We start from the raw sequence: 24,885 nt of genomic DNA, 5'->3' as shown, positions 1-24,885 counted from the left end.
CTTCTGTGCAGCCCTCCCAGCTAGGTGGCAACAGTATGAACCTGTCAGACCTACCTTCCTTTACTCCCAGTAACTTCCCTCCTAGTGCCTTCAACTATGAGCGGCCAAGACATTTTATTCAGTCACAGTCAGCCTTCCAGGCACCCAGCTATGAAAGTGTGATGAGGGAGGCTCAGGAAAACCAGAATAATTCCCAAGAGAACCAGATGACTTCCATGCATAGTTCAAAAGTTGCTGAAGGGCAAAGTCAAACTAGGATGTCTTCACAAAGCCACTCCGTGTCAAAGTCCATGTCTCAGACACAATCTCAGTTTCAGTCAATTAACCTTAGTCATAATCAAACACAGTCAAATGGGGCAAGCAAGTCTTCCCCCTCCTCATCCAGTCTGAGCTCCCCCACTTTGGCTTCCTCTTCCGCTGCTTCCAACTCCTTTGCTGCCTCATCCTCTTCTTTCCCATCCTCCTCTTCCCTCCCACGCACTACCATGCGCTCCACCATAACCCTCACCCCCAGTGTCCCAAGTGCTTGCGGCCTTGGCAGTGCCACTCTGCCAGCCAATCAGGATACCATGTCAGCTCCCGCTGCGTACCTCTGCTCCGTGCTGCCCTCCCAGTCCTCTTTCTCCCCTTACTCCTCCAAACGGACCCCCAACTCCACCTTTCCCCGTTCTTCCACCTCCCCATCCTGGTCTCCGCTAGCTCCTTCAAGCCCTCGTCTCCCGATGAAAGCTGCCTCCTCTCCGTCCTCCCTTCCTCAACAGCCTCCTCCATTGTCCCCTTCCTTCCCTCACTCCAGCCTCTCTCCCAGCTCCTCTTCGCTCCCACAGCCCAACACTCCTAATAATCAAAACAGTGTTCCTCCCCCTGTGGTCTCCCTGCCAGCCAACTACAAGGGGACGCCGAGCACGTGAGTAAACAGCAGTTTCACATTCATGCGTATTATTTGTTGATATACACTTAGTGAAAATCTTGATCCGAATTTTAAGACCAGTTGAAAATTTGCAAGAATTCACATTTTGCACTGTTGGATCTTAAGGACGTTCTACTGTAGGTAGAGCTTCAAAATGCAAAGAGAGCAAATGGGAGTGCAACAAAAATGTTTGAATATGCAATTTTTTGCGAACAACCATTAAACTGAAATAGTCTATTCTTCAGCTGATCAAAAGACCACAGCCTTTAAAAGTCAAAAACTTGGCAAAAATGTGCATTCAATGTAAGTTTCTGTATTCACTCTGTCATGATCGCTTGATGGCAAAGGAAAAAAAGCTTTCTCTTTGGATTTTTGGGCTGCATATACAAGGCCTCTCGCAGCTCGCCATTGCTGCTGACGTTGGATGCAGTAACACACTCATATGAAACTTCTTAAAATATCCTTACGCTTATGGCACAAAAAAGTCAAGTGGTAGACCGAAAAACCATTTCAGGCCCTGAGCCGGAGCATCCGATTGGCTGTCCATCAAGACACAGGATGATCTTCGACCCAAATGAGGGTTGTTAATGGTGCCGAGTGCAGTCCAATAACCATCAGACGGCATCTGTGAGAGAAGGGTTGTAAAAACCAAAAACATCTTCAAAGACCTTGTCTCCTTCAACGCCACAACATAGCCCTTCTTGGAATTTACACGAGAGCACCAAACATGGGATATTGAATGGTGGAAGAAAGTTTTATTCTCTGATGAGGAAAAAATTTAACCTTTATTGTCGTGATGGCTTCCAACGTTACCGGCATGACAAGTACATCCCACCTGAGATGTTTTCCACACGGCACAGTGGAGTTGCGCCACCATGATCTGGGGTGTTTTTTCCTTCAATGGAACAATGGAGTTTTTAATAAATTGCTTACTCAAAAAAGTTTTAGTCTCACTTCCATTTCTTCTTTGGATTTTGAAGCTGTAACTATCATTACATCCTCATCAGCAGTGTAATGCATCAACAGTGACTTACCCCCCACTTGGTCCCGTGAGCCCAGTTCTTAACATTAGTTTCCTTAGTTAACCTTATAACCTAAGTTTCCAATTTCCCATTAACCTTATTATTGTAGTTCAAAATGGGTTGGGGTTATTGTTAAGGTTAGCACAGGGTTAGGGATAGGGTTAGGACATAACTTTGGGGTTTGTGCAAAACTTTACTTTCCCTTTTTAAATTATTCTACCTTGATGAGCCAATGCAAATTATGTACTTTTACAGCACTAGTGGACCCTCAGAACAGTTGGCCTGAAATATCATGAAAAAGTATGATGGACAAAAATGAGGTGAGAGTGGATGAGATGTAACAAAACAGGTCAGCAGTTGTTGATCTCCCAAAATGTTTTCACAATCCAAACCAATTTAAGGCCCAACAGACTCAAACGGATTATGTTTGACCTCTGATAATCCACTGTATTAAGACGTAAAGTAGTTTGGTGGGGATTTCTTCCACCTTCCGCTAACGACTGCAGAGGTGTAAAATCCTTTAACCTCCAATGCTTCCAGATGTAACGACTACATAGCATATACAAACATTTGATCAAAAATCCATAAAATGGACTGTGCCCATCCCTGGTCCAAACCAGTCTAGAGATTACTCGGTTTCTATGTCCATGTGCAACTACTGGCTCGGAACGTCAGCATGCTGACTCTTGAAAAGTTTTATGTTTTGCCAGACACAATTCTGTTTGTCAGGCTTCTTGGTAAGAACATTCATACATCATTGTATCACTGTTGACTGTGAAAGGAATGATGACAAATAATTCCTTTGTGTTGACTTCCTGTTATTTCTTTTTTCTATCCCAGTCTTCCGAAGCCCATTCTCAAGAAGACTGTAGCTTCTCGGCCATCTTCTTCTCGCTCAACAGATGAAGACATTCAGGGTTCTAAGGATGCCCTCATCCAGGATCTGGAAAAGAAGCTACGCTCGAAAGAAACCAGGAGGAGAAACAGCCAGGTGTTTGTCCTCACACATCATGCTAAAAGAAAACATATCAGCACTTATCAATGTACATGTTTTATATGTGACAGAAACTTTCCTACGAGGAGCGTATGGCGCGAAGGCTGCTGGGTCCAGACAGCGCCAACTACATGTTTGACCAAGACAGTCTTTCAGACTCGCAACTTGACCAGGTGCTGATAAACTGTCTAAAGACATTTCAGTGGGACAGTGTGTGGCAGGGATTAGAATGTACCGGTATATGATGAAGCCCCATGCCCGTCAGCTTTCAGCATTCATTATGTTAATAAGAGGCTGAATGAAGAGATACCAGATAGAGGACCTCTTCTGGGATATTTTTTACCCGCTTTCTGAGAATGACACCATGTTATTGCAGATGTGATTGTTTCAGAATATGAAAACCTACACAAATTCAATATGACAATCTGCAATTAACTCTGAGCGGTTTTCTGTTGTAGCCAGAATCACCAGAAGGAAGACACACTGGGGGGCTATGGTGAGTACATGATCATTGACATAGGTTTCAAACAGTAGTTGTACCTCGCAGAGAAACATTGGATTTAAAGGTGTTTATCTGTCTCTATGTTCACATTAATACTTTAGATTTCAGTATTTGTAGGACAATGAACCATATTGGGTATGGTGTAAATAAAAATAAATGTCACACGCTTCACGTTATTTTGTTTTCCCAGCCAATCAGTAAAGAAAAGACAATAATGAAAATATAAGTAGAGATGCTCGATATTGGCTTTCTTATAGATATACCGATATTGTCCACCAATTACTACTCGACTAATTGATATCAACCGATACCAATATAGGCAGCAGTTCTTCCGTCAAACTAATGTCAGGTCACATGATGAACACTTTATGCTTCTTTTACTGTGAGGCCACTGCATTTCACAAATAAACAGTTTGTGCCAAATAAGACAAATACTGCAATATGCAATGTAAGTTATAAAAATGTGCCTTTTTTAACATTTTGTCTCAACAAAACAGTCATTAAAAAAAATCATGACCAATCGTCAACTAAGATAACACGTTCTTACGATTGATAAGTAAGACAGGTTAGGCTTAATAAATTAACAAATAAGAATCCAGTTTTTGTCAACCTACAATTTGGAAAGAATAACCTACAGTTTGTGTTTGTAAGTCATGTGCAAAGTGTGAAAAACTCTGGACTAATACAGTCAATGAAATTATAAACTGATCTTAATCAGCACGTGACACATGAACGCAAAAAAAATGGGTCAAAGTGAAAGTTATGCTTGAAATGTATCTTTTCACAAAAAGCTGTTTTCCTCCCTTTTTTGTTGGGAATTGATATTTTCCTGAAACTCACCTATGTTCTACTGTTGATTTACTCAAGAACGGGAAAAAAACTTTTTTTTTTTTTTTTTTTTTGCTGATAGAAAATGAGTGTAATGTTTCTATGTTTATATAGCCATAGAACACAATAATCTGTGTGCCTTGAAAGACCAGTCAAAATCGTCTACAATGGCCGGTTCTGGAAGGGATGTTTTTTGAAAAATGGCTGGGATTGAATAATAATAATAATATAAATAAATAAATAAACGATAATAAATTAATACATTATCTGACTACCCCAACAGGGGGAAACACCACTCTGGGACAGATGAGCGGGGGAACGAAGGATCAGCTATCCAGGAAAAATGCTATGCCCCTCGCTTCATGCAGATCCCTCAAGACCTCACTGTGGAGGAGGGACGCTTCTGTAGGATTGACTTCAAGGTGAGACACACAAATGCACTGAAAGCATCACTTTTTAAAAGTGGTGGCTGCATCGATGTTAATTCATGGTTGGGAGATTTTCTTAGAATATTTTCTCTCAATATTCAGGTTGGAGGACTTCCAACCCCGGATGTCTGCTGGTACTTGGATGGTAAAGCCATACGTCCAGATGACTACCACAAGATGCTAGTGTGTGAGAAAGGGATGCATTCGTTCATCATTGAGATTGTCACAGTGCACCATGCTGGCGTGTACGAGTGTGTGGCCAGGAACCGTGCCGGGGAAAGCAGATTTACCTTGAAGCTTGATGTCATAGGTAAAATTACTTTCTTCAATATGTGTAGGAAAAAATTGAGACACCCTTATGAAATGTATTTTTTTCTCTATAGGAAAGTCAACATGATTTCAGAACTTCTTCAGATTTGCTGTGGAAATAATTCTGAAAATACAACTGGAATCATTTTTAAATCACCTTTTGGAAATTATTTATAACGTTGTTCTGACTCCCACATTCTAACAGTCTTGTCCGTTTGTTGATCCTTTTAACCAAGTTGATGCCAGGGATATTCCACCAGATCAGCTCAACTGTTTTTTGGGTGTAGCAGAGTCAATTATGAACACAAGATCCTCAAAGTGCACACTATGCAGCCACATCATTTCTGTTTTGGATTTTCTCTCTTCTAATAAATGATTTGATTATTTACAATTACCCTCACATTGATTAAAATGAACCAATTTTTACTCAAGTGTTTCCTCTTTATGATCTTATTACAAATGTACTTTTGCATCTTAATGGGGTTTTCATGTTGTCAAGTTCTTTGGTGATTTAGCATGCTTGAACTTCAAAAGGCTGAGAAGATCAACTGAACTGTAGGAGATTTTCTTGAGTTTTATTTTACATATCAACTATTTACAGAATCTTGTCAGGTTAGATTAATAACCTTGAACCAAGAAAAATAATATTAACTTACCACTCAGTAGAAGCATTGTTCAAATCACAGTAAATAACAATTAGCATTTTGTTTCCATCTAACCATCTATCCTGTCTCCCTTAGCGACAATCATTTTAGTAAATTCTCTAGAAAACTATCCTCATGTCAAAAATGTCATGTATCAAGGTTAGGAAAGATGTGCATTGGCATATTAGTATCAAGGTTCTGAAAGATGTGTATTACCATTGGCATATTAGTATCGAGGTTCTGAAAGATTTGTATCAGCATTGGCATATTAGTATCGAGGTTCTGAAAGATTTGTATCAGCATTGGCATATTAGTAACGAGGTTCTGAAAGATGTGTATTACCATTGGCATATTAGTATCGAGGTTCTGAAAGATTTGTATTAGCATTGGCATATTAGTATCAAGGTTCTGAAAGATGTGCATTAGCATTGGCATATTAGTATCGAGGTTCTGAAAGATTTGTATTAGCATTGGCATATTAGTATCAAGGTTCTGAAAGATGTGTATTACCATTGGCATATTAGTATCGAGGTTCTGAAAGATTTGTATTAGCATTGGCATATTAGTATCAAGGTTCTGAAAGATGTGCATTAACATTGGCATATTAGTATTGAGGTTCTGAAAGATTTGTATTAGCATTGGCATATTAGTATCAAGGTTCTGAAAGATGTGCATTACCATTGGCATATTAGTATCGAGGTTCTGAAATATGTGCATTAGCATTGGCATATTAGTATCAAGGTTCTGAAAGATGTGCATTAGCATTGGCATATTAGTATCAAGGTTGTGAAAGATGTGCATTAGCATTGCCATATTAGTATCAAGGTTGTGAAAGATGTGCATTAGCATATTAGTATCAAGGTTGTGAAAGATGTGCATTAGCATTGGCATATTAGTATCAAGGTTCTGAAAGATGTGCATTAGCATTGGCATATTAGTATCAAGGTTCTGAAATATGTGCATTAGCATTGGCATATTAGTATCAAGGTTCTGAAATATGTGCATTAGCATTGGCATATTAGTATCAAGTTTCTGAAAGATGTGCATTGGCATATTAGTATCAAGATTCTGAAAGATGTGTATTAGCATTGGCATATTAGTATCAAGGTTCTGAAAGATGTGTATTAGCATTGGCATATTAGTATCAAGGTTCTGAAAGATTTGTATTAGCATTGCCATATTAGTATCAAGGTTGTGAAAGGTGTGCATTAGCATATTAGTATCAAGGTTCTGAAAGATGTGCATTAGCATTGGCATATTAGTATCAAGGTTCTGAAAGATGTGCATTAGCATTGGCATATTAGTATCAAGGTTCTGAAATATGTGCATTAGCATTGGCATATTAGTATCAAGGTTCTGAAATATGTGCATTAGCATTGGCATATTAGTATCAAGTTTCTGAAATATGTGCATTAGCATTAGCATATTAGTATCAAGTTTCTGAGAGATGTGCATTGGCATATTAGTATCAAGGTTCTGAAAGATGTGCATTAGCATTGGCATATTAGTACCAAGGTTCTGAAAGATGTGTATTAGCATTGACATATTAGGTATCAAGGTTCTGAAATATGTGCAGTAGCATTGGCATATTAGTATCGAGGTCCTGAAAGATGCATATTACCATTGTTGTGATGTCAGCAGTTGTAGATGTGTACAAGTAGCATCAATGTTGTCAGTAGTATCAAAGATACTAATACACACTAAGACACCAAATACACATCAACATATATACTGTATACATCAATACTGTATAAGGGCATCATTATTTTGTATCGAGGTTACCAAAGATGTGTTTTAATCATTGTCATAATAGTGTCAAGGTTAGATGTGTATTAGTAGCATAGTCATATTGGTATCGAGGCTGGGAAGGCTGTTTAGTAGCGGCACTGCTATCATAGTATCACGGTAATGAAAGAAGTGTATTAGTAAGATGGTTATTAGTATCAGGTTTATGAAAGATATGTAAGTAACATCATTACTTTCAAAGTTATGAAAGATGTGGATTAGTAGCATCATTATGGTCATATATTGGTATCAAGGTTATGAAAGATGTGGATTAGTAGCATCGTTATGGTCATATATTGGTATCAAGGTTATGAAAGATGTGGATTAGCAGCATCGTTATGGTCATATATTGGTATCAAGGTTATGAAAGATGTGGATTAGTACCATCGTTATGGTCATATATTGGTATCAAGGTTATGAAAGATGTGGATTAGCAGCATCGTTATGGTCATATATTGGTATCAAGGTTATGAAAGATGTGGATTAGCAGCATCATTATGGTCATATATTGGTATCAAGGTTATGAAAGATGTGGATTAGTAGCATCGTTATGGTCATATATTGGTATCAAGGTTATGAAAGATGTGTATTAGTACCATCGTTATGGTCATAAGCATTATCATAAGCTTTGATAGCTATTAGTACTACCATATGGTCAACAATGAACAATATTTTGTCAAGTCAGTTTTGACTCAACACATCAACGATGTTTAATGTCACTTCATAAAGTCATGATTTGAAACTAGAAAGAGGGCATTGATGAAGCACCGTCTATTACGATACCATATCAGCTGTGCAGTGATTCCAATATTCTTTTGCCTCTTTGCAGCCCAGGAGGCTCTGCGCCCTCCCACCTTTGTTCAAAAGATGTCCAACTCCAGAGCACTAGAGGGCGACACTGTGAGATTAGAATGTAAAGTAGATGCTTCACCTCCTCCACAACTCTTCTGGAAAAAAGATAAAGACATGCTGCGCATAGACCCCAACAGAATGAGGTGGGCTCTTCTTTTCATGTTCATAACGATGTCTGCTCATCAGGATGTTGATCTCAACCCTGCAAGGCTGTCTTTTTGTGTGCAGTCTCTACCAGGATGGATCAGGCAGGCAGTGCTTGTTGATAGAGAGGCTGACCAAGTCTGACGCTGGTTGGTACACACTCTCGGCCATCAACGAAGCTGGCATGTCCACATGCAATGCCAGGCTGGATATAAGCCGTAAGTCCTCAACGTCTTCTTCCGAGTCTGCTACACGTCCCATAGTTGGTCATGAGGCTGTAAAGTCTAAACAGCAGAGGGAGGATGCATTACACCATCAAGCACAAACATGATGAACACATGATACCTCGTATGTTCATCATGATAGCCCATCATGAGCTGGACCAGAGAGTGTTGCCTATGGACGATGGGTCGTTGGTGAAAGACAACTCACAGCAGCAAAAAAACAACCAGCTATTAGGTTTCTGCTTGATTGTATAACATAGCATCTGCTCTGTGTGACCTGCTAGTGACCTGTCCCTCTGTCATGCATGAGCTGAAACCCCCCTTGGATATTTCAACCCTTTATTGCTTCTATAAATGGAAACATTGTCAAAATAATTTGGCTTTTTGACAAGAAAAAGGCTCTTTTCATGTCAAAGTGGCAACAGATTTTTCCAAATCGGTCTCCATTAAAAATATATAATGTAAAGTAAATGACTGGTATTCAACCCTCTGGTCAGTATTTAGGAAAAGCACCTTTGGCTGCAATAACAGTCCTGTGTGTGCACTGTTGCCAACTCCTCAGTAAGAAAAGTAGCTGTTGGGTGACCTAGAAGTCGCTACATGATGTCATCGGCTAATTTGCATATTATTTGCATATGATGTAAAATATGCTGTAAGGAAAAAAAAAAAAGCACAACCTTGTAGGAGAGACAAAAAAGTGAGTTAAAACACCTTAATTATGTTTAGAAGTACAAACAAACTTCATTCTTGGTTTGTTCATTTCAAATTGGCCATCATTTCATCAAAATAAAATAATGTTAATATTTTATCTCGGCCGGCGCCTCTCAAAGTCTAGTCAGCATAATAATTACATTCGGACTCGCCTCCACCCGCCACCTTTTATCTTGCAGTTAGGACTACTTGACACACTGACAGGTACGTGGCCGAGTCCTAACGAGGCTTGAGGGTAATGAGTAATGATTTAATCAAGATTAAGAACCATTACGTTTTAGATCGCACTCTGTAAGACAGAGCGAGAACCACCCTGACGGCACCGCGTGTCGTGCATGAGTGATTCCTGGATGCGTAGAGCTCCACGTGCTCTGGGTGTGCGGTGGAAGCTGACAGTGCAGTGACGGCGTGTGCTGCTGTTCCGTGAGAACAGAAACTATATCAATGCGTGCTTTCACCTTCAAGTCCCCAAATACCAGAAAACTCTCGAGCGGCGCCAGAAAATGTCGCCGGTCGCTTTTGAGGAAATCTGGTGCCAGGAGGGTTTGGATTGTCGCCAGATTTAGCGACAAAGTCAGCAAGTTGGCAACAGAGAGTGTTTAGCACAGCTGGACACTGCAATTTTTCACTATTCCTCCTCACAAAACAGCTCAAACTGTCAGGTTGCTCCGGGATGGCACGTGAGCAGCTCTCTTCAAGTCCAGCCACAAATTCTCGATTGGATTGGGCTTTGACGTGACCACAGTGACTTTGTAGTCTTTGAATTAGTTCTGTGACACTTTTGCTGCGTGCTTGGGTTGTGTTGCTGGAAAATAAACCTTCTTCCAAGGTGTGTGCAGGTGGAACCAGATTATCCTCCAGGATTTGTTGATATTTTTCTGCCTTAATGTTCCCCTCTACCTTGACAAGGCTTCCAGGGCCTGCTGCTGAGAAACATCCTCACGGGGTCATGATGTTGCCAGATAGGGATGATACGTTTGTGATGTGCGGTTAAACATATTCTGATAGACAAAAAGCCCCTTTTTTGTCTCATCAGATCGAAAAACCTTTTTGCTATGGGCAAATTCCAAGCGGGGTTTCATGTGATCTTTTTTTCAACAGTGGCTTTGTCTTTGCCACTCCTGTACGCCTCCAACTGGTTAAGTTGCCATACACAGTCTCTCCCATCTAGAACACTGAAACGCGTAACCCCTTCAGAGTGGTCACAGGCATCCTGATGGCTTCCCTCACCAGTCTTCTTCTTGCCCCATCGCTCATTGTGTGAGGATGGCCAGCGAGGCAGGTTTATAAAAGTGCTCGTCCATGTCCTTCCATTTCTTAACTATGGATGGATTTACTTGAAGTCCGCGGGATGCTGAGTCAGTTGGAAATCTTCTTGTAGCCATCTCCTGGTTCTAAACGTTTCCTTTACATTTTCTCTGAGTTGCTTGGAGTGTTCTTTTGTCTGCATGTTGCAATCGTAGCAGGAATACTACTGAACCAGAGACTGCACCTCCCAAACACAGGTGTTTTTATACTGCAGTCGCTTCAGGTGATCTGCATTTCACTGTCTGTGCACTAAAAATCTGCTCTCACTTTGACACGAAATGAGCTTTTTTTCCCCCCAAATTCTTATACCCTGATAAAAGCAATAAAAGGCCGCTATCCAAGGGGGGTGGTGAGTGAATACTTTTGCAACTTTAGTGTTTTTTGTGTATTGAGGGTAAGTCTACAATATTGAATGTGTCCTGGTTAAAGATGCATGCAAAGAAGCCACTCCATTTCATGTTTAAAGCTAATATTGCAAAGCTTCCTCAGTTCAATGTGAGCAGTCCTGGTGTGCACAAATGTGTCAGTGAGTAAATGTACTTGGTATTTTCAGGCAGCTGGCATAAAGGGAATGCTAACCCAGTTTTGGCTGCACCGTTTCTTTGATGCCATTTTCTAAATACCTGACATTCATCATCATTTTGCGTTGTTTTATTTTGACATGTATCCTTCTTTGCGCCCCTGCCAGGCCGAGCAGGGCCTCCCATGAAAACGGCGCCCCCCGGCTCCAAGTCGTTGAAGCTGCTGTCATCCGTGAGCCATGTGCCCGCCATGACGGTGGAGCACCCCGCACAGCACACCGCCCCCTTGTATGAGAGCGAGGAGCTGTAGATCTGAAGTCCTCTGTCACTCTAACACATCTCACAAGTGTCAAACTGGGCCAGACGATGCCATGCGAACAAAGCACAGACGCTGTGTTATCGAATATTACTGCATGAAGCTCACATGCACATTACTCTTTAGCCCAAGAGACCTTTCTGTTTTTAACTGAACTCCTGCAAGCCAACGTAGCCTCACTCTTCATGTTGTCCAGCTGCTGCTGTTGCTCACCTTGGACCGCATGCACGGTTTCAGGCTGCAGAGCTCATGTTGGATTCATGCCTGTAAGCCTCTCTGGCCGTCATGGCGTCTCTCAGCAAAATGGTGGCGGTGGCGAGGTCATTTACATGTATTAATAGATGTGTAGTGACACATGCAGCCCTGGTGCCTTTTTTATCCTGGCAGCTGAACAAAATATTCATCTGCAGTCCAGGAAACATTTCAATCATTAATCAGATTCATAAAACACAAAACTGTGTGAATTGTTTAGATTTATTTGCAAGATTCAAGCAAGTTTTAGAAGGGCGCGGTCTGTTTTCAGGCTGAGTAACTCTAGATTGAGATTGAGAACATTGGCCCCACTCACAACATAGCCACCATCCAACATTTATACTAATCTAAACTAAACTTTTGGCAGCTCCTTGTTAAAGTACTGAAATATTGGGCATGTGCATTCAAAGGTTTAGAGAAGGTCAAATTCTGTTCACCTGTAAAGGTTGTAGTCACCCCAAAGCACAATATCCATTACTTTTAGTGAGTGGTGCATGAAATACTGCTCTTTACGCCCCCTACCGTTCATAATGTGTATTTACTTCAACTGGAAACATGACATTTGCCCCAGTTCTCACAGAAAATGAAATCCCTGTCTGTTTTTTTTCAGCATACGGTTTGTTTTAAAGTTAATTCCTGCCAATATAAATATGGTGTTGTATGTGAATAACTATATGTATTTGAAATTATGAGTATCACAGTTGGATACCCACCAGACCCTCCCATTCAAGAAGTCATGTTCCTCATAATACTGTATATCTATGATTGTTTCAAGCATCTGCTTTGCTCAGCTTGCCAAAGTAGGTCTCTTATAATAGGAAGCTGCAGGTACAAGTGTTTTCTCTTCAAACACTGTTTGTTGTGTCAATTGTTCAGCATATCAGTGGATAAATGAGGAATAAAGTCAGACAACTTTGCTTCAATGCATTTCATGGTGGTCTGATATCCTCACAATCTTCGTCATAGAAAGCAACTGACCATGGCAGGGATTGTCTATTGGTTCATTTTATTAGAAACCCCCCTGGCCACAAATATCAAAACAATCTTGCAGATGAAGCAAGATAACCAAGGTACACAGCGTGGAAAGATCTGATCACTGACGTTAAACTGCCGCACTCAAGTCGTGATGCCAGTCCATAGATGTACACATACCGTACATACAATATACACAGTGCGTACTTATACAATGCAACCACCAATGAAAACTATTGTAAAAATACAAATTGGAACAGAAAGGCACATGAGACATGTTCCCCAAGACAGGTTGTGATGCTTTTAACAGTAATTGCAATTGTTTATAAACATGATAGAACCATGTGCATGTTCCTTAAAAGAATATATCAACATGAATAGACACCGGACACATTTGACTGCCTTCCTGATGTAGGTTATGGCTGGAGAAAAACATGCAGGTTGTGCCCAAACAACCTGAACATCATACATTGAATATCAATAAATGAAGTGACATTGTATCTCACTAACATAAACCAGATAACAAAAATATTTTTAAAACTAATATTAGCAAAATTCTGACAAGTTATTGTGCATGTACAGTACAGAAAAACAAATTCAAACCATGTGCAGACTCTTACTGGACCGTTAACGTGATGTTTTGTGTGTCCAAGCCGCTAAGTAATCATCGCTCATGGTCAAATTTCCACATCGCTTTCTTTATCGTTGTCATGGTCACCGTCGTAAAACTCATTTGCTGCTTCAGGCCTGTGGGAGTGACGCCACCATTCATTACATACTGGAAGTAACTTTATATGATCAGTCTTTGTTGTTCATGTGTTATTTTAACCATGTACAGTAGATCCCTGCTTTTCGCCAGCAAAATGGCCCAAAAAAAAAAAAAAAAGTGAATTGATATGCCCCAAATTTTTTTTTACATTTTTGACATTTGCAATAAAATTCAAAGTTGTAATAATTGGATTAGATTAAACAACAGAACGTTTTGCAGGCTTTTTTTTTTAATTTTGCCTATCATCCACAATCCTTATGCGAGACAAACACGCCTTTTTGTTTTCTGTGCGTTTTAAAGACATAAAAACAGCTTAAATGCGACAGCTCAGTAGTGCACGTAATGGGATACACATATGCCGTCTACAAGACCGCTACTAAAACACATCCAAAAACCTTCAACAACATCTTATGGTTTTATATACATGCTGTGAACATGTAGTAACAGGTACATTGATGATAATATGTAGTACTTACAGTACTTTGCGTATTTTTGGCCATTTTAAGCATTAACGGAGCTTCCTTGCTCGGTGGTTTTTGCGTAAAAAATGCTTATTTTGGCCTTAAAAAAATACATAATAAAATAAAAATATATATTATTATATTCAGAGGGTCTGTGAACGCTGAGTCGCGAATGAGCAGGGATCCACTGTAGTTCTCGGTCATTATTCGGCATTGTTGTTCAAATGTGTTCTGACCTAGTGTAGTTCTCCTCGCTCCCTCTCTCATCGGGGTCGGGCTCATCTGTGCGTTCGTAACTCAGCATGTCCGAGGGGACGTCGTGGATCTGAACACTGGGTGCGTGGTTCAGCATCTTCAAGTTCTCGAACACCGTCTGACGGATCTGCTCCAAATACTGCACACATGGATACATGAAAGAGACCGTGGTTACACAGGAAGCACCATAGACTCCCAGAAAGGACGTTAGTGTGTGTTATTTGGAAGTGACATATAAAACGTCTCCTGCAGTCTTTTACAACACACTGCACTCATGTTTCACCTGTCTAGAGTTCTGGTTTTCTATCCTGGTGCTGACATCAGGATGCAGCGTGAAGTCGGGAGCAAAGTACTCAAAGTACTCTGGAAAGGACACAGGGTGAAGTTTCAGATGAGTAGTACAAAACAGTTGCATCCACTGCCCATCAGATGGCACCAAAGGCTGAAAAAGACTCACCACTGTAAGGCAGCTCGTCACTGATGGATTCATCCAGTAAAAGAGATGTCTCAAACGTCCTATATGATGCAATAAAGCACAATTTTCCATCTACAGCATTTCTTTTGCTGTACAGTAGCTTTAATCAGACTTACCAGCATCGAGCCACATTCCTGACCGTGTAGCCGCCTCCTCCAAGAACCAACAGAGGAATCTTGAAGCTCTTCACAAACTCCACACACTCGCTGCACAAGAGAAAAAACACCAAGTTAGAAAAGGGAATACAAGGAGGTGAAGGCCAATACACGATACACACCCGTGCCCTCGTATGCTGAGGTTAAAGCAGCCCAGCCTGTCACAGCCCAGAGAGTCTGCTCCACACTGGAAAACAACACGTGGCACCCAGTTCTAACATCAGTGACCTCTGATATCACAAATGTTATTTCTTGAAGAATGGACAATTGTCTTGCAGAAGGTCTTCCCAGAAGAGTGAAAGCTTGGAGACAAACTCCATATTTTCTTTTCTTTCATTTTCAGGTCCTGTTGGTGGAATGGTGCTAACTGTTGCAATACTTTTGTCCCTATCGTTTCTGTTAGCTCATTATGCTAATATGCGCCAGGCTGACCTGTAAAACGATGCAAGTTGGCTGGTAGAAATCCACCACTTGTTTAATGACTGGTTGGAACAGCTGCCTGTAGCCTAAAACACACACGCAGCGTTGGTCATGACTAACAATGTGAGGCAGTCACATTTGTGCTGGTAGGTTGTGACTCACTCTGGTCATCAATGCCGTCCCTGAGAGGAACATTGAGGCAGTAGTAGCGACCGCTCTCTGCTCCGACCTCATACATGTCACCTTCAACAACACACACACATACAGTAGCGTTATGACACACTTGCAGAGTGAAACAAACACACTTCAAACATCATGCCTGGATCAAACCAGTAAGCTTGCATTCACTTGACAGATCTGACGACCTCACTTGTGGTTGTCTTGCACATTGGAAGGGGCGTTGCAAGGGAGGGAGAGACAGGCTTATTGGGGGGAGGAAGCCTCAATAATGAGACCACTATGCTGTTTGGTTATCACTGTCCATTTCGTAGGAGCAGATTATTTCACATCTTCAATGATACCATCTTTATCCTACATGATGGTTTCTCCACTTTCTGAGCATTTTACAATGTTTAATTTCACTCCACGTTCCTTTTCTTTGACCCACTGCATCAGCAAAGTCTGCCTCAGGCTTGGGAGACACAATGAAGGATGAAAAGAACAAAAGTGACATTACCCTTCCTCAGTGTCGTGATGCATGACTTATGTATTCTTCCGCCACGTGCGCGTATCTAGTTGTCTCTTTTTTTTTGTCCACCTTTAATAATTCATTAACCATGAAACAGCCTGTACTGTATTTGTGTATGTTCTTGGAGCCTATTTGTGTATGCTTGAATTTCATGTGTGCTATTGCATGTTCATAGAAAAAGTGAATGTCCCCGCATGGGGACACAAAGGTGTATGCAATAACACAATAACACTCACCTGTCCCTGGAAAAAAGTAGTTCCCGTATTTGTGGAAGGAGACGGTCATGACCCGATCGGTCAGATAGAAGGCTTCCTGCACACCGTCACCGTGATGAATGTCTATGTCGATGTACAGGACCCTGGGGTGGTATCTGGGAGATGGACACATGTATGTAGAAGGACATGGACATACTGATGGCTATTTAATCAAGTATCGTCTCACTTGAGAAGCTCCAGTATACTGATGACAATATCGTTGACGTAACAAAATCCAGACGCCTGCAAAGACAAACATTTTTGCCCATCAGTACACATACTGATAATACAAGATACACTTACAATGGTTAGAGATTCATGGAACAATTCCTGTGGTTGTAGTTGGAAGCTGTTTGCATGACATGATAGAGGCAGTTAAAGTACACTTTTATACAATAATCAGCACTGCGTTGAATTATTTACCTCTATGACAGTGACTACCACAAAGATCTCGTAAAAATGCTTTCTTGATACAGCTTTTATGCTGGCTTTCTAATGTTGTGGCTTGTGGGCGCATGAGACCATTGTGTTCTGACCTCAAACTTCTTGGCATGATGCAATCCTCCAGCCCAGTTGATGGCGATGTCACAGATCTGGAAAATACAGCCAATAACCGCAAATTAAAAGCATGACTCTATTGTAATGCTTCCCCACACATACTGTATGTTAATGGTGGCCCACTGATGGGTTTGACCAAACATTTTTGTCAAGGTATTGTACAGCACTCATTGTCTGTTCACCTTTGCTCACAAACACCACCTGTGTATCTTGTCGTTACAACGCCGTACACTAGATAGCATTGCAATTCTGCCTCGTAACACACCTCATACACTACGTGGTCACAAATAAGTAGGGCTGTCAATCTATTAAAATGATTGATTGCGATTAATCATGCTGTCCATAGGTGACTCGTAATTAATCACAATCACAGATAGAAGTTTTTAATCGGCCCGCTGATATTATTGGCCTAAAAATGTAATATCGGTATCGGGTTTTTTCCTATAATGAAAACTTTTTTAGAAACTGCTGTATATAGGCCTATGGGCTCCCGTACTGGCTGTCGTCGAGGCATCCAGCAGTGTCGTGTATCAACAGTGACTTACCCCCCACTTTGTTCCGTGAGCAGTTCTGGTCGGATTTCGGTGAAGAGGAACGTCGTTCCGGTTAGTTACTGGGGGTCACTTAAGTAAGTAGTTTGGCTTATCAAAACAATATGCGTTCGAAAGAGTAATACATTTGCATCACAAAACCCACAAAAAAATCAGACCTCTCAGTCGCTCAGCGTTATTTCCTCTCCGTTCGTATCACTAAATGCTCTCGCCTGTCCATTTTTGTGTGTGTGTGTGTTCCACAGTGTTTACCTGTGCGGATGGAGACTGCTGCGATGGGAGACCGTTTCGTCGCAGCAATCTTACTACACTGTGGAACACATACACACGTCTACTGCTGCACCAAACAAAACCAAAAACCATAAGTTAATAATTTCATGTTCTGTTGTTAAATAAGGTTCACACATTTCTTATACCACAAACCAAAAAGCTCAGTTTTACCCGTCTACACACAAACACCGACTCAGACTTTTTGGATATCGCCGCTCTGGCCGGAGTTTTTTGTCATGGCCAATTATGCAAATTAGATAATGACGACGACGTCAACTAGCCTAACCCACAACACAATGCCACAGATAGCTTGTAGCCCTGTGGGAAACACGATACTGTACTGTGAGTGTCAAGATGGCAAATTAAAACAATGTTCAGTAAATCAGGTGAACTTTGGCACAGACTCCCTCTGATAGGATACAGGATACAGAATATTGTGTTACCACTTATCTAAGCTGTTTGTGTGTGTGTGCGCGTGTGTGAATGTGTTCACGGTCTTTACCTTATGGTTGAGTTGTGTGGCGCCCTGCAAAGAGGCTCCTGTGTATCTGGAGCAGAACTCAAAGAGACCTGGAAAGACAGGACTAAGACAAACAAGCAATACGTAAGGGCTCCATACATAATAATGGCTATTTAAGTACATAATAACATGTTCATTGTAGTTTATCAACTGCTGAGGGATCATTAATGATGCTTAATATGGTAATAGGATTCCTTTTTTTTTTAAGTGAGCATAAGAAGGATTAGGGCCACACTGAGAAGTAAACTTACAAGATAATATGAGAAACATGTTGTATTATTGCAAAAATGAACTTTATGACAACAAAGCAGTAATTTAAGCAATTGCATAATAAAGTTTCCACAAATGTAAACACAGCAATCTGAGAAGAGCAGTCACTGTCTTATATTTGGGTTCTTGAGATGTGTACATGCAAACCAATGTGGCTAAACAAATTTTCCCCAAGTTAGTCAGAGCTTTTCTTCCGGTCACTTACACACAGTAGCGACCAGGAGTTATGTCAACCAATGAAGCAGCATCATCAAAGTACTGCTGAGCATCTTGAAAATACATCATCAAACATTTAAAAAAAAAAAACATACAATCTTGTCTTTAAAAAATATGCTGCTCAAGCTGAGGATGAACATCTGACTATTTCACTGCTTGTCAAACTTTTAAGTGTAACATGACAGGATACCAAACAGCCTTCACTGTCACACAGGTATACATTACTACTGTATGGCCATAACAAAAATGAAAACTATTACCTTGTAATAATACAATTTTATTCTTATAATGCTACAAGTTTATTCTTGTAGTATAACATTATTACTACAAAATTACAACTTTTTACAACTTTCAATATTACAATTTCAGTGTCGTAATGTTATAATTTTATTCTTGAAAAATTAAGATTTTTTTCTTGTGCTATTACAAGTTTATTCTTGTAATATTATGACTTTATTACAACAAAATTATGACTTTTTCCTTCTAAAATTAAAATGTATTTTTGTAATAGTATGATTACTTCTAAAATTACATCTCTTTCCTTGTGATACAATTTTAATCTTATAATGTTTTAAGTTTTATTCTTGTAATATTATATTATTAATATGTAATATTAGGACTGCAAAATGACAGATCTTTCCGTGCAATATTACAATTTTAATATCATAACTTTATTGTTGTAAAATAGAGTTTTTTTTTCTTGTATTACAATTTTATTATTGAAATAGTATGGATTTATTACTGCAAAGGAAGGGTGTCACACTACATTCAGTTCACGAGACGAGACGATACATACGATTTTGGTCTACGGGAACGAGATAAGACTTTAAAATTACTTTTAAGAAAAGTACAATGAAAAAATATATTTTTAAAACATAATATATTGCAATCTACTAATTTAATTTCTACTTTGTTACACTCTTGTGCACTCTACCAGCCGTGCCTCAACCCACTGACTCAAAGAGACTGTATGACTGACAAAAGGGCTCACTCCGTTCATGCTGTTATTCTATTGCACAAACACGCCAAGGTGCTGAAACCAATGCACAGGGTGATCCCTCTTCTTGCCTGTTTGGAGGTGGGAGACGAGGAAAACAGACACGCATGCACAAGGCGATATATTGAGGCTGTCAAAATGATCTAGTTCATTTTCATTTATTGTGTGATTAATTCATTCATTTATTATCATCCCAGTTCTAGTGCCCACAAGACATTTTTTTTCTGAACGAGAAATCTTGTCACGTTTTAATCTCCCGAAATCTTGTGACACCCATTATTGCAAAATGACAGTTTTTTTTCCCCCTCATAGAATTAGACTGTTTTCCCATACTCTCACTAATCCCACTGTATTGATATAATTATTATTATTATTATTATTTCTCTTTCTATTTTAGTGTGGCCCTAAAACACATTTGCCGAATGAGAGCCTAATTATGAGTATTATATTTGGAAAAAGTAGCAGTGATTACTCACCAGTCATCTCCAACATTAAACGTGTTGAGGCTCTTGGTGAAGCCCTGCATGTTGTTGGGGCTAACCTTCTGCAAGAAGTCTATGTAGTCTTCAGAATGGAAGCGACACATGTCATGCTGTGACGCTTTATATGGCTTAAACACCTGCAAAAATCAAAACACGATTTAATGTGGCTTGTACACGTTGCACCCCCATGTTTTATATCCTGGTGACGTACCTGCCTGTTATAATGCATCCTATTATAGTGTGTGCCAAATGATGTGGTCACTGAGTGCATTTGTGTGTCGAGCTCACCATCATTTTCTTGTAGAGTCCATAGTGTAGCACCAGACTGTGAGTAAGGGATAACCGGTGAGGTTTCATGGGATGGCCAGCACCTTTATTTAGATAAAACTCTTTGGTCATTTTGGTTGTGACATGGTTCCACGTTTATCCAAATAAGCGTCAACTGCAACTCTTAACTTAACATTGGAATAAGACAAAAGAGGCAGCTAAGTAAATACAAGGTAGAAATGCACACAAAAATGTTGAAGAGGGACCAAAATCGCAAAAGAAAATAAAAACACAACCAGAGACAGCTATTAGCAACCATTTGCTTCTGTAGGCCCTCTAGCTAACACAAGCGTCGTTACTCACCGTAATGAAAGTTACCCACGTCGGGGTCATAAAAATAAGACGTCCTGTTGGACATTATGAGCAAAATGTTGTTTTTCAAATTTCTCGGATGTCTTTATATCTATAAAAACTGCATTTTGTTTGTCAATTAGCAGACTATGCCGCCATGGTACAACAAACAGAGTGACAACGTCATCAGGCAGCGACAGTGACGAAAGGGATGGGCGGAGGTGAGTGCGGTAGGAGGGTCCTAATCCGAAACTTTTTTTATTTTGTCAATTATATGTGCTTTAGTTTCCTTATTTGACTGTTCACTTCTATGTTCAGCCTGTCAATCTGGAAATGTATTTGAAAATAATGCCATATTTGTAGAATGTTTAATTTTTTTATGAAAAAAAGAAAAAAAATGTGTTCATTAATTGTCATGTATTTAAAAAGAGAATGTCTCCCAAACTTTTATAATCATGTTCCCCGAAATTCATTGATAAGAAAATCGGGGATTGTTAAATAAAATACAATGTTCCCTCGCTGGACTTGCTGTTACGTGGATTTTTTAAAGTGTAATTTTGCATGTTGTTTTTTTAACAGCGTATGAACGTGCATTGTGTTCTGCGTCCTTGCTCTATCGGTGCTCGGTTGTATGTGTGTGTTATTGTATTTACTATTGCTACCAGTAGAGGGTGATGTATACTCATGTGAGAGTTGAAGGCGTGTGCAGCTGGAGTAAAGATGTCGTGCCTCTTTCTCATTTCAGTACGTGTTTATGTGGCTCTACGAGCATATTAGGAACCCTCAGTAGAGCTACAAGCTACAATAGCCAGCTAAATATAGAGCACAACTGTCCTAATTGGCTAAGGTAGAACCCGCCCATTGTGTTCTGCGTTCTGACCATTGTCAATCAATCTCCTTTGTGCAGCACTGCCAAGTTTCCTGTTGTATGACCTCTAGCAAACTAGCAGTGTGACTCTGAACTGTATTTTTGCACGTTTTCTCCCCAACAAAACCCACAATGTCGACGAAACGTTCTGCACCCAAAACCCAGAGGAATCCAGCCATCACACAAAAAGTAGGACTTCTGGACAAGCTGAAGGAAGGCAGAAGTTATGCGGTTGTAGGCCGCCATTAATGAATGCTGTAAGGAGGAGTAAAATACACAGACAGAAGCAATATGTTTTAACAAGGATACAAAAACGCTACAGAGGAACGGCACCAGGACTGTGCATGGTCAGAGGAGTGAAATACACGTGAGTCAATAAATAATTTATTGTGTTCAACCTAGTAGGCTGATCATTAAAATTCAAATGAAAATTTCAACTTTGAGAGTGTTTACACAAGAAAGAAATGTGAGAAAATGTTGATGTCTATCTGAGAAAAGTGTATACAGTGTATGATGAGGGCCTTCACAGCCTGAAAACATGTATAATAATTGTAAAAAAAATAAAGTTGGCCACATTGCGGATTTCATTTATTGCAGGCTATTTTGGGAACCTGTCCCCCGCGATAAACAAGGGAACACTGTAACACTATTTGAACTGAAAAATAATGTAAGGCTGCATTTCATGTATTTATTTAGAAGTGATTTAAAGGTTAAAGTACAGTTAAACAAGTTGTGTTCAAGCATCTATGGCAGGGGTGCCCACTACGTCGATCGCAAGCTATCGGTCGATCACAAAGGTAGTTGGGGTCAATCGCATAAACATCACTTTATAGATGTCATATGACATCTGTCAGCTGACATTAAACTCCCCTCATGATTCGCTCTTGCTCCTGCGGCAATGGATGACAGACGTCTCAACTTTCAACTTTATTCTTCCAATTATGGATCAACTAAATCAGCGGTAAGATGCTTATGTCTACAACAAAAGTTATCCGTTCACTTGTAGCAGCTAGTTATGCAGATGTTATATGTTTTATGGTAAGAGATAGATCATGTTGACTAGCACTGAACTTGCATGCTGAAAAAGTGCGTGCACAGTAAATATATGTTTTTTATATTCATAGGAGGAGGTGGATCTTTTGGACTTGGGTATTGTAAAAGTAGCTCGCAGACTGAAAAGGTGTGAGCACCCCTGATCTATGCAATATATCACTGTACTGTATACATGTATATATTGGAAATGTATCTCAATTATCAAGTACCAAGATGTTACTCATGAAGTGCCCACTGGAATAATCACAATGGTTTTTACTCATCACTTATACAGAGGTACAAGTGAAGTCATCCAATCACCCACCCGTACATAAACAACATACTAACATACTTTATAATATGATGGGGGGTAGACATCTTCTCGTCGAGAAGATTTTGTCAATTGCGTGGAGAGACCAGCTGATCAATTCCATGATTTAGATTTGGAGAGCAATGCCAAGAGGGGCTCTTAAAAGTCTGAGACAGGACAAAACGAGAAGTGAGAAGCAAAGCAGGGAAGATAAGGGCAAGGAGAGGGAAAAGATGCGACCGCCTTTGTTGAGAGCCAGCAGAGGAAGATTATTTAATAATTAGTATAAGTACAAGTGACAGCCATGGTAGCAAAAACAATTAAATGAAGGCAACAACAACATAACCTGAGGATCAAGTGAAATAAAACTGGCAACCGATATCATAAAATGAAGAGTGAATTCAACCTTTTTGTGGTTGTTGGACATAATAAATGTGCCAGTCATGCATTTCAGTGTGGGGATTTGAAAAGGATTGGTGTATATAAATCACTTGTGTATGACAGCATGTCTCTGCAGGCTTAGTTGAGAAAAAAAGATTTGAAAATGCATCCACAACCATGTTAGTACAGAGCCAAGTGTGGGTTTGTATTTATTTTTGAAGCCCTGTCATATTCTTTCCAGGTCATTAGAGAAATGGGTTTCTCCACACAAAACGGTGGAAGGAAAGTGAGAACAACATTTGCACATTTCGACTCAAGGAAGAGGAAAGAAAAGTTCTATACGTTATGTAACGCGGTATCAAGACACTGTTTTTACAATTCCATTATTTCTGCTTGTGTTACACATTTTACCGACAACCTCCTTTTTCCATCTTAATGATTGTAAGATGGGAAGACCAGATGTGTCCGAGAGGTCTGAGCTACATGGGTAAGGTCGTGTCTGCAAGGAGCCGAGTGTGTGTGTGTGTGGGTGTGTGTGAGAGAGAATGAACAAGAGGGAAACAGTGAAACCCTTGAGTGAAGGTTTATGTAACATTTAGTGTGATTGATGGACACACCACAATCAACCTTACAGACACACACATAGTACAGTACATCATACTGAGTATACTCAGTGTGATGTATTGCAGTTCTGCACCACCGCAAACTACACTCAGAATAAAAAACATACTGAGCATCACATTGCATCTCATTAGATTGTGCCTGCACAGCCACGCTGAGGAAGAATAACATCGCTTACTAGTTAACTTTTTACACTTCATTATGTCTCCCAAGTGGCAGTACGCCAACGAAAATGAAAGCCATCACCAGGGAAGTGAAAATGAACATCATAAAAAGGTCTGAGAGAGAAGACACGCCCACCAATTTTGGTCACTCTTTTGATCTAAACAGCTCAACTGTCGCGACCATCATTAAGGATTACGATTATTGAATGCTAGTGATTGGTAGAGGGGTCATGGATTCCGTGTGCTGTTACAAGGAGATCAGGGAGGAGAGGAGGAGGTTATATTTTAAGAGGACAATGTTTTAAGAGGGCAGAAACTTTGGAGTTAATTTAGGTATAATTTATTTACAAATTCCAAATTACACTAAAACTCGACTTACATCACAGTCGACTGATCCTGTCGTCCCATTTGAACAAGGTGCACTGTCCTGGATTGTCACACCTTTTAAAAAATCAGCATACAGTGAGTGCTGCAGTTTTGGAGGTGGTCTGAAAAGGTGACTAACCAGTCAAAGTTACACCCGTGTTTCCAGCTTCCAAGTCACGTGTCTAATTTTATGGTATTGTCAGTGTTGAATCATCTACTCTTGAGTTCAGGTGTCACACACGCATCAACTCAAGGCTGTGGAAGATTAAAGTCTGCTTCTATATGGTTGAAGCTGTAACCTTCCATCACAATACACGTAACAGATTTGCTGACACTGCATCGCTTTCACTGGGCAGAATGTGAGTGCTTTTTTGCTTGGTTGCTATTACCATGCATGTACCTTTGCCTGCAGATAAATAGTGGAGATCCTATGAATGTATGAGTCCTGGTGTTCCACAGATT

General features: G+C 40.1%; 2 protein-coding genes across 2 annotated transcripts in view; one reads left to right on the top strand and one right to left on the bottom strand.

Moving 5' to 3' along the window:
* Positions 1–12,652, top strand: part of myot (myotilin) — a 31,428-nt gene extending 18,776 nt beyond the window's left edge. The window contains exons 10-18 of the mRNA XM_054792921.1: positions 12–907; positions 2,773–2,923; positions 2,998–3,099; positions 3,385–3,422; positions 4,540–4,678; positions 4,787–4,994; positions 8,252–8,417; positions 8,503–8,636; positions 11,350–12,652. Of these exons, the coding sequence (XP_054648896.1) occupies positions 12–907; positions 2,773–2,923; positions 2,998–3,099; positions 3,385–3,422; positions 4,540–4,678; positions 4,787–4,994; positions 8,252–8,417; positions 8,503–8,636; positions 11,350–11,492 (1,977 nt within the window). The 3' untranslated portion in view covers positions 11,493–12,652. The remainder of the gene's footprint in view (positions 1–11; positions 908–2,772; positions 2,924–2,997; positions 3,100–3,384; positions 3,423–4,539; positions 4,679–4,786; positions 4,995–8,251; positions 8,418–8,502; positions 8,637–11,349) is intronic.
* Positions 12,653–12,739: 87 nt separating this feature from the next.
* Positions 12,740–20,863, bottom strand: hdac3 (histone deacetylase 3). The gene is made up of 15 exons (XM_054792715.1): positions 20,694–20,863; positions 20,352–20,434; positions 20,058–20,200; positions 18,081–18,162; positions 16,736–16,792; positions 16,387–16,442; positions 16,182–16,315; positions 15,420–15,500; positions 15,270–15,343; positions 14,960–15,024; positions 14,799–14,888; positions 14,665–14,723; positions 14,491–14,570; positions 14,189–14,346; positions 12,740–13,469 (listed from the first exon to the last, which is right to left on the bottom strand). Exons 1-15 carry the CDS (start codon positions 20,746–20,748, stop codon positions 13,400–13,402), a joined length of 1,287 nt encoding a protein of 428 aa, XP_054648690.1. The 5' UTR covers positions 20,749–20,863; the 3' UTR covers positions 12,740–13,399.
* Between the last annotated feature and the right edge of the window lie 4,022 nt (positions 20,864–24,885).

This window comes from Dunckerocampus dactyliophorus, chromosome 11 (genome assembly GCF_027744805.1).
Source record: "Dunckerocampus dactyliophorus isolate RoL2022-P2 chromosome 11, RoL_Ddac_1.1, whole genome shotgun sequence".
In the NCBI taxonomy this organism is placed as follows: domain Eukaryota; kingdom Metazoa; phylum Chordata; class Actinopteri; order Syngnathiformes; family Syngnathidae; genus Dunckerocampus; species Dunckerocampus dactyliophorus.
Note: the sequence above shows the minus strand (reverse complement) of the source record. Positions and strands in the feature narration are given on the sequence as shown.

Bases quoted from the DNA above. Each gene is read 5' to 3' on its own strand.
- hdac3 (XM_054792715.1), bottom strand. From the start codon at position 20,748: ATGTCCAACAGGACGTCTTATTTTTATGACCCCGACGTGGGTAACTTT. The intron at 18,163-20,057 runs GTGAGTAATCAC...TGTTTGTCTTAG, and splicing joins TTTAATGTTGGAGATGACTG to TCCTGTCTTTCCAGGTCTCT. The intron at 14,347-14,490 runs GTGAAACATGAG...CCATGTGTGCAG, and splicing joins AAAACCAGAACTCTAGACAG to TATTTGGAGCAGATCCGTCA.